Source organism: Argopecten irradians, chromosome 1 (assembly GCF_041381155.1).
Source record: "Argopecten irradians isolate NY chromosome 1, Ai_NY, whole genome shotgun sequence".
In the NCBI taxonomy this organism is placed as follows: domain Eukaryota; kingdom Metazoa; phylum Mollusca; class Bivalvia; order Pectinida; family Pectinidae; genus Argopecten; species Argopecten irradians.
This window is the reverse complement of record NC_091134.1, coordinates 34,575,883-34,589,971: the sequence shown is the minus strand read 5'-3', so window position 1 is coordinate 34,589,971 and position 14,089 is coordinate 34,575,883. Positions and strand designations below refer to the sequence as shown.

Genomic DNA, 14,089 nt, shown 5'->3' with positions numbered 1-14,089 from the left:
TTGATTTATGGCTTACTTTGTAGAATAATTTTATGAAAGGCTAGTCCAAAAATAGGGAAATCCAGAGAAATTCCTCAAAAGGCCTTTAAATTTCACACATAAATGATAGATACTTGGATAAAGTAATGGATTAGATTTAGAACAGATCTATGCATATATTTTAACCCCTGAAGACACATTTAGGCTCTTCTAAATCAAAGACTATAGACCAATTCATTATGGAATTTCAGGGGTACAAATGACCTACATGATTCTATTTTATCCCAGACCATGTCCTTGAACTTGTTGAAGCCTGTGGCCGGTGTGGTGGCGAAGTCTGTGCCATTTCCGCTCGGTGCTGTAACATCGCCGCCTCCCGTGACCTCCTCAATGACATTGGCCATTGTGGACACCACATCCTTCGTTACGGTGGCTGAGAGGTCCCGCCGTAACCGAAGGAGTGAGTCCTTATCTAGGACAGGCATAGCTCACACCACCCTACTCTGTAAGTACACAAAAATGGGAAACAATATAAGTATAAACAGCATTACTGGTACATATGACAAAACATATAAAAGAGTTATATCAATTACATGTGTTCATGAATTTCGTCTATATATACAACATCAAACCTGCTCTGACGATCGCCAGTATGAATGGCCACCTGTCAATAGTTTCAGCTTCACTGTGTGTTTTCACCAAATCATTTTATAGGATTGACAAAGCTATATATTGACGTGTTTTTTTCTAGCAACATGCTATGGTTAATATTTATATACAATGTATATATTGTAACAATTTCGAGCAGAAATGAATATTATATGCATGTACCTCACGTAGGCATATAAAAGTCTTTTCCAGATATCAACTTATTACAAACTCTCATCTATTATATATGCATGTCACAGTTGGAAAATAAATTATTTCAATCCGATATAGATATTGATACAAAAATTCATAATTCAATATGCTGATGGTAGTCAGTTTCAAATCTACATCACATGATGATATTTTATACCCAGTATAATATGTCATGTGACTTTCTGACTGTCTGTTGTAATTTTGGTGTCCATCTATAAATCAATAGATACTTAGGGAGCCACATTAGATTCTAAAAATTACAGAGATACCTTATGGTCGCTAGCTATTACTAATACAATGTAGCAGAATTATTCACCCTCTTTTGAAAGTGACACAAAAGTACAGTAGAATATCAACTCTACTGGAAAATTCTGAAGTAAAAAAAATCCTAACATCAGGCTAAATTAAGTGTTTGACAGTGTCCAAATTTTACCCCTAGGGTTGATATTCACCCAGTTTCAATTTCAGGGGTGAATGATTATCTTTCTCAATGTTTCCCTATTGATCACCTTATATTTTTAATGCACAGTAAAGTTGATGTGAATTGATGGGATGGGTATATATTGATGAGGTTTGTAAACTCAGCATTGTCGTAATGTCATGCTTTTGTTGGTGTGACGTCATGGTATTGTTAATCTGAGTGAGTTGTAAAAGCATATGACCTCTCTTGTACGAGGTAGATGACAACAGCTACCCGTTTTACTAATACTACAACTTAATTAAACATCATCACTTTGGAATACCTCACCACATTAGAAAATATGTCACCAATTTAGACATCTTTTTGATGAATTGAGGATAATGCCACAAAAACCTTCACAAAACTGTAATATAATCATAACCAACCAATGTTCCCTTTCATAACAATACAGTGTATATGTAGTGGGTTGATAAAATTAACGTCCAATTAACAGCTATAGTAATATAGGGATGCTATCCCATGTATGCAGTGTGTGTATATGTTTTTGGAGACTGTAGTATCATGTTCATGTTGTGACTTTCTGTAATACATGTAGTGTGAACTCTTACTCTTTTTATAGTGCTATATTTCACTGAAGCATGCCAGGCAGTAACACAGAGTGAAAATATGACTTAAAATATAAATGGATGGATCAACCACCTGGACAGGTGTATATGGTACTGATACTAATTATCTATGATGTTAATGTCTGTACAGGTAATCCTGTCACTGAACTGATGGTAATCACACACCATTGTTATTCAGTGTCCATCAGGTGTAATTCCGATGCCTGACATAATCAACAAAGGTCAGCCACAGGCTATTACTGTACTGGACAATGGATCAAATCTGGTCAGCATTAACTCTAGAGGGATTTTTCTTCTTAATCTATAATAATGAAAACCTGTATAATCCAGAACTTGTCTATATAGACCAAATATGTTCCGTTGACATCTGTTACAGTATTAGAGAAGAGCTATAATTTTGAATTTCTATCAAGCAATACACTGCATACGCAAAAGTTATGTTTTGTGAAAGGCTGTCGATAGTACTGTATTACAAATATAAATTATACGGTTTAACAGAAGGATATTTTATAATATTATAATATAAACGGTTTAACTGAAGGATGTTTTATAAGGTCAATACATCTGGACACGACTTCTGACAGAATCAATTTTCAACTTAAAATCTTTTATCTATCATTAACTATTATAATATCATTATTACCCAACAACTGAAGGCGCGCCTATATCTATAACCATTATGGGATCAACTTTAACAAATATAACCTTGAATTTAAGAAACAATGTGATAAAATAACTGTAAGATAAGAAACTTTATAAATCCTGTTTCAAATTACATTTTCTTTTGCATCTCCATAAATTGCATCACCATGATAGAGATATCAGGAAAGTCTCTGGATAATATCAATTGTATAGCTATCCCGCAGACAGCCATAGGAGAGATGACAGGCGAGCAAATGCTTTACCCTTATCAAATGACATATAATATGCATCTTATGAAATCCCCCCCCCCATTATGTCACATGTGACTTTTCTACACATGTCTCGTCTTCTTCTTTAACTCATACACCCCTCAAATTGCAAAATGGACTAGTCTATTTTGTGTTTCAGAAGTGTCCAAATGTGTCTTCAGGGGTGATTGAGTTAGGTGATGTCACCAGTGTTATGCCCTTGTCAAAATCCAGTAAACAGATTTTGTAATTACACCACATGGCTTACCGTGGAATTGTCTCATCGTCATCTAGAATTATGAGGATGATACCTACTTGTTTGATAATAAGCTATTGGGTAATAAACATTTCTTTTATGTCTCGACCATGTGTGTTTCTTTATGAGATAGATTTTTACAGCTACCCTCTGTTACAGTCACAATCAAATTAGCGGCAGTAGGCTATTATCTACATCTCCATCAAATCTCTGTGGCTGTATTAGGGGATGTCATTAGCACTCACAGTACTGGTAGCCTAGCATTTTAGTTTTTACCTCAGAAATATGGATATATACAATGCCATAAAATGTTAATTAGGCTATTGTTGTATCAGTTTATAATAGCAATTCACAGATGGGATGTGATAAAGCTTTCCAACAAACTTGACAGACTTGGTTTGGAAAGATCTGAAATATCATGTACGTCATTGCAAAAACGTAAAGGGAAGATTCGGTGACAGCTGGCGGGCCAATCCTCAATGACCTGAAACCAGTTACATGTATGGTTGGTTGTATATTCATATATATGTGGTGATTTTCCAGGATTCAGGGTCAATAACCAATGACCAAAGAGCTCTATTGGTTCTGAGTTCAGTTTGGCAGTGCATTTGTCTTTTGCCCACTGCATATGGTGTTCGTACGTATACCCAAATATATTTAGTTTCTGTAACCAAACCTAATTTCAAGTAAAGTAAATGCATATCAAGGCGATACAGGGTACCAAATATAGCTTGTAATTTGAGGCTTTATGATGAAAAACTAATGAGGGAGCTGGGAAGAGTATATACTGGTTGATTACTGTAATCAGTATCGTATCCGCCTACAATGTCCACAGGTAGATTTTGGCTGTGAACAGATCGAGTGTCAGGGGTTTGAACACCAGACTGGCTATGATCAGAGAGTCAGGGGTTTGAATATCAGACTGGCTGTGATCAGAGAGTCAGGGGTTTGAATTTCAGACTGGCTGTGAACAGAGAGTCAGGGGTTTGAACACAAGACTGGCTGTGATCAGGGAGTCAGGGGTTTGAATATCAGACTGGCTGTGAACAGAGAGTCAGGGGTTTGAACTCCAGACTGGCTGTGATCATGGAGTCAGGGGTTTGAACTCCAGACTGGCTGTGATCAGAGAGTCAGGGGTTTGAACTCCAGACTGGCTGTGAATTTTTGCTCCTTGAACTACATATAGATGTAGATGTCAATAGTGTAACCAACCATTTGTGATATAGACACATATATGTCCTGTGGTGACAACAATTGACTGAAGTAGCTAATGATTGCCAGTTTACAGGTCAAATCAAAAAGCTTGACATTACTTCAGCTTTCAAAATTTTAAAAAATCCACTCCAAAAACTGTATTTCAATAAGGTAAGTCTGCTACTGTCAATATTTAAATTCCACCACATGTCAAAATGCCAAAAGTTTAGAAAATATTTCCCCATTATTTTACCATAACACATCACTCTAGTAAGATAACTGAGTAAATTGATTAGCATGCTTCATTAAATTTACCATCGTCCAGTTAGCATTCCTCCCATAATTACCAACTGAATGCAGTAAATATACATGTACATAACTCTTATGATGGAATACAGAGAACCCTTTAAATCATCAGGGCAACATCAGTATGGCACTCATGGCTAATAGCTAAAATAACGCCACACATGATCATTCAAAACATTTTATCTGATCAGGACAAAACTCCTATAGGAATAGCATGTATCATTCAAATATGCTAGCTTACTCTACACTTTCTATGTATCTGTAGTGGTATATTAAAGTAGAAGTTCCTGAAGAAAAATCCATAACCTATAATCTGTTTGATGCTTGTCTAACTTTCCTGTACGTAAGTGTGAATTTCAGTCAATATTTTTCCTTTTAGATGTGATATACATAGGCTAAAACCACATAAATGTCATCCACACTTGAATAACTCTGGTTTTAACTAATCTTTTAAATTATTGATTAATCTCTCCAGTAGTTTAAAGGAAGTAGTTGTTTATTGTTCTGTATACCTAATAAAGTGGTACATATCTTGTTCAGATAAAGATTATGTACATCTACACTGTATACGGATTAATGCCACAGGGTTTTGTTAAAATCTCTCCAGTAGTTTATGAGGAGTAGTCAATTGAACCAACTGAATCCAATACACCCCAAAACTTTGTTGCAGGGTGGCCGGGTTTAAATAATCAGGAATATAATGTTTCTGTTGGCGAGGAAGTGAAATGTTCATGACCAACAAACAATTATAAAATGTGTTAATAGAGAGTGGGATTTGTGAAAAACATTAGTGCAAGAAAGGCTAAATAAAACCAGCCGTACATGTGTTTAAATATGGATAATAAATTTTGAAAAAAGTTTTACTTTCTTCTCAATGTAGCATATACTTCTGGTGTGATTTTATTGAAAATAAAAAATTTTCTTCACAAAATCGTCTATTTCAGTTGGCTTTTTCCCCCTGAAGTTCATGTCTGTTAAAACTTTTCCATAATATGGGAAGTGAAAATCTGTTGACATAGATATTGCTTATTTGAGGGAGTGTTTTATTTCTTCATTTCTTCATTCACTCCTTCACACTTAGTAAATCAATTGTATGTCAACAAACCTGTTGGTTGTGGTATGAAAATCAATAAACTTGAATCTATCCACATAATGATCTGTTAGACAGAGGAGGCGGATACAGCAACAACAATTGATGTGTACACTGAATTCATGAGCAAAACAATCCTCGATCCACACATACAGATAAATCTCCTATTGTACAAGTAAAAAGGTTGTGATATTTACCGGTTACAACAGATAAACTGGTGGTTTGAAATGTTCAAAATGTTGTAATTTATTTTAGGAGTACAACTCGGGCATCACAAATATCCTAGTGTACAAAAGATACAAACCAGCAAAGGAATTTTGACAACACCTTAGTAAAGTTCACCATGTTTAAAAAACAGTCAATTTTAACTTCAGCTTGAATGGCTGCCGATACACAGATCTCGGTTAAATAGACATTTAACAAATCTGTCAATTAAAGAAAACTGTCAACTTACCGAAAGTCATCCTTCCTACCACGGACCCAATCTTATTTAATCCATGGCATATGTAAAGTTTCACCAGAAAAGTCTACGTTTCAATAAACCTCCATTTTGGTGGCGTATACTGCTATCGTATGTATAGGGTAAAGTCTATATACAAAATTATCCAAGCATGAACGCTCAACTACGTATACAGGAATGACCTTTCACTACACACCAGGGCAACTCAAGCTTACAATAAACACGTACTCAGTCGTGGATGTGGTATGTGACTTACTACAGATCTGGAAAAGCTATCTGCATCATAATATTCCCCTGTGGTATGTGACTTACTATAGATCTGGAAAAGCTATCTGCATCATAATATTCCCCTGTGGTATGTGACTTACTATAGATCTGGAAAAGCTATCTGCATCATAATATTCCCCGATTCTACTACTCCTGCTGTATGGCTCCTACTAGTCACGACATGAAGCTACAGGCACAAACATTCAATAGTTACATATTGATCTTGTTGGGATGGCTTCACTATAGCTCAGTGGCCTTGCTGCCTCCCACACCATCTTGTATATCCCAATCCAGCCTCTCCCCATAGACTTGAGGTTTGTTGATGTTTAGCACACATTTAATAACAAAATCCACAGTCCAAGCTAGCACTATATATCCCTCAGTGATCCAATGGTCAAATGTTGCAGACCAGTTGCATTGCTAGATGTGCTACTCACTGTTGCCAGGTAGTACTGACCATATGGTAGATCAGTGGTTTTTTCTCTGGGTACTCTGGCTTTCCTGGCACATCTGTGGTTCAGACTGAATGAACCTGAGACTGTTCAAAGGATGCTAAAAACAATCCTATTTAAACCTTAGATACTTTTTGGACTAGTCCAAGGAATAAACATATCAATGAAATATATGGTGTCTTTAATCTAGATATATATACAGCATTAATGCTTTGGTTTACATCTTAATTATATGTACAACAGATTATTCGAGAACCAGTCCAGTAACGATAACATATTTGATTTCAATTTTTTTTTTGTCAAATCAGAAAATTTCACTTGAATTTTTCAGAACAAGAAAATGAAACCTCTACAAGCCTGGGTGTGATATCCCCTTAACATTTTTTTGAAGTATACATTTTTACCACTAACTTTAAAAAAAAATATTTTGGTATTTACCACTTTGGAAGTTTAACAAAATTCCACCAAGTTCAAACACATTTTGTAAAAGTAAGTACATGTATAATACATTAGAGGTCAAATTAAAAGGCTTCTATTGATATAATACTGGAAATTGAAAAACATTGACATCAGTAAGATTATGAAAAATGACATGTAGCCAATTTCAGTCTTTTAATTAACTAAGATTTACTCTATGAATTTATCATAAAGTGTCTCAAAAGAAGCTTGTAGATTAAAAGAAAATTTAAATGAAGAAATACTGTTGTTCTACAAATCTTTATATAAATCTACATCAAAACTGAAGCATCTTAAAATTCTTTAAGTAATTGAAAAGCAGCCAATTTAAAAAGAATTTAGCAAATAAAAAAATCCTTAAATACAAGGCTAACCAATCAAATCAGTGCTTTTAGATGCCGTTCATTAAATGAAGAAGCTAGCAAGGACACCAGAGTTGATTATAAACATGAATTGTGAGTGTAGCCTGTGCATTAATATAAAGGAATGGCTTTTCTAGCCGGGAAAGGAAACAGACCCACAGGGAAATCACTACAGCTTTGAGCGACTGTAACATAGTAAACAGACATAGCGGTATTCTCTGTAAAGCTATTTAATTCTGTCCAATTTCACTTCATCTCTTCATATGCTCGCTGGAGTGGATCAATGGTTGCCAAGCGATCGGTTCCTTCTAACATGACGCAAAGAAGTTGTTGTCGTCGGTTTAGCGCTGTAATTATTTCCCATCTTGACACTTGTACGATTCCCGAGCGACTTTTGTCACAGAACATATCCTGAATAGGTCGGCCTCTTATCTTGATAAAGAATCATTGTAAGGTAGGTGAGGGGAGAAATAGAGCAGACACATAGATCTTAACTTATCGATCAACGCTATCAAACGGGTGGCACGTACAGCACATGTACAGTGTCCGAGGAAGGGCACAGCAACTAAGTGACCTAGTAACAGAGTTTTCCAAGAAAACAAAAGATTTTCAATGACAACAAAAGATTTTCCAAGAAAATAGATGATTTCATTATATCTGTCATTCTCATTATTGAGGGTCAATTTCCGTTAACTTTTATTCCATTGTTAATCGATACCATTTTGTGTCGATCAACAAAAACAAATGTGTACATTCGCAATCGTTTTGATAAATTCAATAAATTAATAAATACTTATATCTATGCTATATTTGCTGCTACAAACTGTTCCAAATATTTAGCCTGAAGATGCAAAATTTCAGTTGTCTCAAACTGGGTTACAGCTAGTACAGTATACTGTAATCATACTTAAATTTTGGAGCAATCTTTAGCACAAAAGCAATCTTGAACAAGTAATGATATAGAATTTCCACAATCTTCATCATGGATTTGTAAACTATATACAGAAAATCAAATTAACACAACAATATTCTACCACAGCATTTCTCACGCTAAAATAAGAATATTTAAGGATTAATTTGAATAAATTTTTTATCTTGTAACAAGCAATATTGAATTATTGCTGAAATACATGTATGTGTTTTTACAGTATATGTGGAATTTATAATAGTGACAGTTAATTATTATTTAGAAGCTAATTCTTTTCTATCCTATTTAGAAGTTAATTTTTTTTCTATCCTAACCATTAAATACCGCTACTGTTCTGCTGTTATTAATAAAACCAGGTTTGTAGACCATGTAACGACCTGTATCAATAACACCACACAAAGACATATCAAACCCAACACAAGATAACATTGTAACTCGCCAATGCTTCCTCGTAGGTTGTGGAGGATGGTAACCATAGCGACACATATCAATCATACCCTGGTATCATGTAATCGTCAATTATCAGTGTACTCAGAAGTATCTAGGTGACACCACACCCCTACGTCAATATTAGATCCCATCAATAGAGCTGTCATTCGGACAAGCTTTTCCAATTATAGGGATTAGCAGAGACATCGGTTTGGAACATCATTAAACAGGCTGACCAACTCCAGGCTGAATCGGTGTACAGCTGATCACAATGGCCTTTCATCCTATATTCCATAGAGAACATTTCATTTCAGTGTGACTTTGATGTTTTTAGGTGCAGCTGTTCCCTAACACTTCCTTTTGATTCTGTGTGTATTCTGGTTTAATCATTTTGCTACAAGTCCTTCTAATTATTATAAATTACAGACAGAGTCCTTTAGGGACTGCGAGGTTTAAGTAGTGTCGAAAAGTTGGAGTACCTGGAGAAAAAACACGGACCTTTGGTCAGAACCTGGCAATTGTAGGTTTTGAATTTTGCAACCTGGAGGTTGAGAAGAGCCGTCTGTATTAACCTGCAAACATTTTGAAAATTCACGTTCTGCAACACTCCAAAACATGACTAAATGGTGGAAACCATGCAGCTAGTGGAAAAAGTTTGGACCATCTTAACCACTATGCCATGCACCTTGGTCCAAAGGGCAGAGTAGCAGGGAAATATTAGAACGTCTTGATCACCCCACCTATGTAACCCCTATAATTTGTTTTGAAATCCACACTGAAAGGAAGAATGAAGTCAGAAATTTCTCGGTTATGCTTACTCTTGGCTTTTTTTTGAGAGTGTTGAGAACAATAACACTTTAGAAGCACTAAAGATACAATCAATACATATATAGTCATATATTTTGTCACCAGCAGCCATAGAGAGGTGTAAAGACTGTTAAATTATGAACATCATAATTTGTAACTAGGACTATATGGGGATACTGTAACTTTATTTAGTAATGCAGTAATCAAGTTCTCTAGCCAGAAAATCATTGGAATCTAAAGTGCGAGTATACAGAAGACATTCTATGTGGTGTGGTTGCTGCCATGGCTGTACTAGCTTCAATTAAGCACTAAGCCAAGTATCATGAAATATAGCTTTGAAATGAACACAGTAGTAGGATATGCTTGATAGCTTTCAGGACACAGTATGATCTTTGTTCAAAATATACTACGCCAATCATATGTAGATTTTATATGTCAGTTGTACCATAAAGCAATTCACTGCATCCATTAGTCTTTAAACTTATTCAGAAAGAGTTTAATGAAACTAATACAACATAATGCCAATTTACTGATCACCAGAACATGGACAAAATATTAAAATAGGTGATGAAGTACCCTATTGTCTATGAATTAAAATTGCCATATATGCAGTAATAATTTCGTTATACTGAGATACATTACTTGAAAGCTTAATAGGGGCTTCCATCATCACTGTAGCATCACAATATTAGTTATGGTTAATGCATTTTGTAGCTGCTACAAATTCTATGTAAAGCAATAAAACAAATATGAACATATATTAGCTTTTTCAATTTTTTGTAGACATGTCAGTGTTACGTGTAACTGGTGTTGATACTGTATAACTTTACAGCCATCAGTCGAACAAAGAACAATTTTATCCAAAGGCTATATAACTATATATTTGATAAAAACATTCATTGAATTTGGATAACCAATGCTAAATGGTATTGCTGTGGTATTCAACACCAAAATTACAGACCAAGGAAAGGAGTTCTTAACAGATGAACTTCAAATTGACCATAGAATTTCCTCTGCCTACCATCCACAGACAAATGGACTGCGAGAACGTGACAACAGAACGTTGAAGGAAATGTTGAGTAAAGTCACAAATGAAAATGAGACAGACGAACAAAGAACAATTTTATCCAAAGACTATATATTTATATATTTGATAAAAACATTCATTGAATTTGGATTACCAATGCTAAATGGTATTGCTGTTGGTATTCAAAGCAGTACCCCCCCCCCCCCCCTTAGACCTTAGATGGATTTGGATCTGGAAGTGTGACTGGCTCGGTTGTAGATGGCCTGTTTTAGCTAATGGTATTATCAATTTTTGTCAGTCATTGGGAGCCAACTGCAATAATGACAGTAAATTTTTTATACTAACTCTAATTAAGATTTAGAACTGGTAATGTCCAAGTAAATATAAGCACAGCTTACGATGGAATGGTAAAGTTATATATAATCAACATGTACATCAACACTCTCAAGAAGAGATGCCAAAAGACTTCAGAAACAGGATTTCTCAGAAACTGTTTGAACACCAAAATACAAGAACGGTAATGAAATCAGTATCAAAAGAAACAAATAAACACTTCACTAACTGATGCAAACTTACTGAGAAAATGTCAAACAGGCAGACAAAAGCTACTGACAAGCAGTGAGTTTTATAACTACTAATAATAAAAGAATGTGCAGATAAAAATAATGCTAACCAACAATGATAAAAAAATCATCATGCATTACCAACATTATTCATAGCAGTACAGTTATATTTAGAAAACAACCTGTGTCAGCTGTCTTTAAAACAAACCTTTTTAACACCCGACACCACATAAACACTAAAACCAATCGATCAGGTGAGGGCTCTGATGTCTACATAGGGTTTAATCAAGTCATTACTCCTGGATTTTAACATGCTGTTCCACTTAAGGTTTTAATGTCACTGAACGATTTCATACATTGAATTCCGGAGTTTTCCGTAGGTGGGTGGCGATAGCTTTGTTTCATATCTTGTTTAAACAATCACTTTCATTCTCTTATAGGACCGTGCTAACACACTCTGCAAATGAAAGCTGTAATCTGCTAATGTAAAATGTACAAAAATAAAAGCAGCTTTGGGCTATAGTATTAGGAAATCTATCATGATCTTTATGTCTTGTTGAAGATGTTTTAACCTTTCTTTGTATGACAACTTCCATTAACCATATAATTTTTTTATTGATTGAAATGTTGTAAATGTAACAGTTTTTACCATTACCATATCTGACGATAAGTCCATGTGCCTGGTAATAAGCCCCCCCCCCCCCCCCCCCCCCCCAAATTTATCACTGTTCAGTAAATGTCAACAAATGCCTGTCCGCTTGTGCCCCAAGTCACAGATTATCCTGTCCAATTGTGCCCCGAGTTACAGATTATTCCTGTTATATCATTGTGTTAATTACTAGAGAAATGGTGTGGTAAACTTCAGATTTATATAAACCCTTGCTGAGCTTATTTAAGAACAATTTACACAGTATCCATTGGTTTGGTTTCACATTCTATTAACAGCCAACAGGGTCATTAAAGGACAAGTCAGGTTTAGATGGTGGGAAAGCCAGAGTACCCAGTGAAAAACCACAGACAACAGTCAGTAATTGGCAAGTGCCCAAAATAGAATTCAAACTAACAACCCAGAGGTAAAGAGCCATCTTAACCATTTGGCCAGAAAGAACAACAGAAACAAAGGAATTTGTATTGATGAAATTAATGGTTATGGTAATCAATTGTTTACTTTATTTTAAAGAAAGTTTCTTTCACTTAACAACCTGTTATAAACATGTTACATAAATTAAACCACACGAGATGCATGCGATGGATGTGCAAATTAAGTTTGTCTTCATGTAGACAGAAATCAATTCACACTTCCCAAGACGTCAATCAAAATACCCTGATATTGCATGGGACTGTACCCCCAGGACTCCATATCTAGGCATCAGTTACCCTGCTCCATTTGGAGAATTATAGTGAAATTTAATGCCACTGTGCCAATTAATTTTGTATTCTCCTCATAATTAAATTCTACCCCTTAATTTTTTTTTTTCATACGAGCCATGCAAGTTTAATTTACTGCTTTTTTCATTATGGTTGTCAGTAAATCGATCATTCTAATGAGTTTATCTATTAGAAAAAGTTTTCAAAATAGTGGCATATTATCATAGTCTTAATTAATTTAATTTGATTTTCAACTTGTGAAACATTCATTTTATGAGCTTTAATATATAGCAGGTTTTTGAAAATGGTGGGAGTATACATAGATCAGTATCTGAGACTTTAATGCTTTGTCACCACAAAGCTTTCTCTTACATAATGCCACCAAGACTTAATTCTATTATAAATGTGACACTGTGAACAATGTGGATATAAACCCAGAAGTATGCCATACTAATAAATCACTTCAGTCATATACAGCAGCTCTGTGCAGTAAATCTCAGCAGCCTGTATATATATTGTAACGCATACCTATATAACACATACCAATGTAGGAACTTATGTACCAGCTGTCACCTTCACACGTCAACAGCTAAAAATCACATTTAATCAACAACAGATTAACATCTATAATGTTGTCAAATCGTGTCGTCACATCGGGGGGAAAACAAGGTATCATCCACGGTGGCCAGACGGATACGTGTATTACAACAATTCAACTTTTAATTAGCAAATATTTAAAAACATGCTAATCTGTTTGTAGTACAAAATAAAATTATATCTAGACTGCAATCAAATGTGAAATATTTCATCTTGAATAATGATTGAATATATAAACATCAATGTTTGAACTCTTAAAAGTTTAACCTTTATGCAGTTGAACCTGAAAACCTATATTTTATTTAAGTTTAATGCAAAAAATTCTTTTTCTTGAATTAAAGCATTTAGGCATTTTTGAATGAACTGCTGGTATGCAAGTAACCCTATTTTATGGGCAATTATGTGAATATGACAGAATGAAGGATGTTCAGCATGTATCCAAATTGCCTAATTTTTTGGTTGAAAGAATCTGTCATAATGTGGGTGATATTGACATACTTTTTCTTTGACTACTGATTGTACTACCCCACTTACGATCCTATCTGCATACAGCTCTTATGACAGTCATTCCCTGTATGCATCCAGCATCTGTTGTTTGTATCCTCATGTAATGTAACAGCTACTACTGACAAATTTAAAGTGTTATCTCACTGAACTGTACTCGGTCAAAGACAGACATCTCATCTCACTGAACTGTACTCAGTCGAAGACAGACATCTCAATCACCTACAATATACTGACCACAAGCAA

The 14,089-nt window shown here is 35.0% G+C and overlaps 1 protein-coding gene across 6 annotated transcripts in view; it reads right to left on the bottom strand.

Annotated features, from left to right (window-relative positions):
- Nucleotides 1–14,089, bottom strand: part of LOC138325247 (synaptotagmin-1-like) — a 79,770-nt gene that overhangs the window by 11,856 nt on the left and 53,825 nt on the right. For 4 of the 6 annotated variants that reach the window (XM_069270773.1, XM_069270783.1, XM_069270801.1 and 1 more), the window contains one exon: nucleotides 248–482. In XM_069270773.1, coding sequence (XP_069126874.1) covers nucleotides 248–464 — 217 coding nt within the window. In that variant the 5' untranslated portion in view covers nucleotides 465–482. Of the gene's footprint in view, nucleotides 1–247; nucleotides 483–6,077; nucleotides 6,234–14,089 lie in introns of those variants that run through there. The other 2 variants (XM_069270809.1, XM_069270764.1) reach the window with 1 other exon arrangement.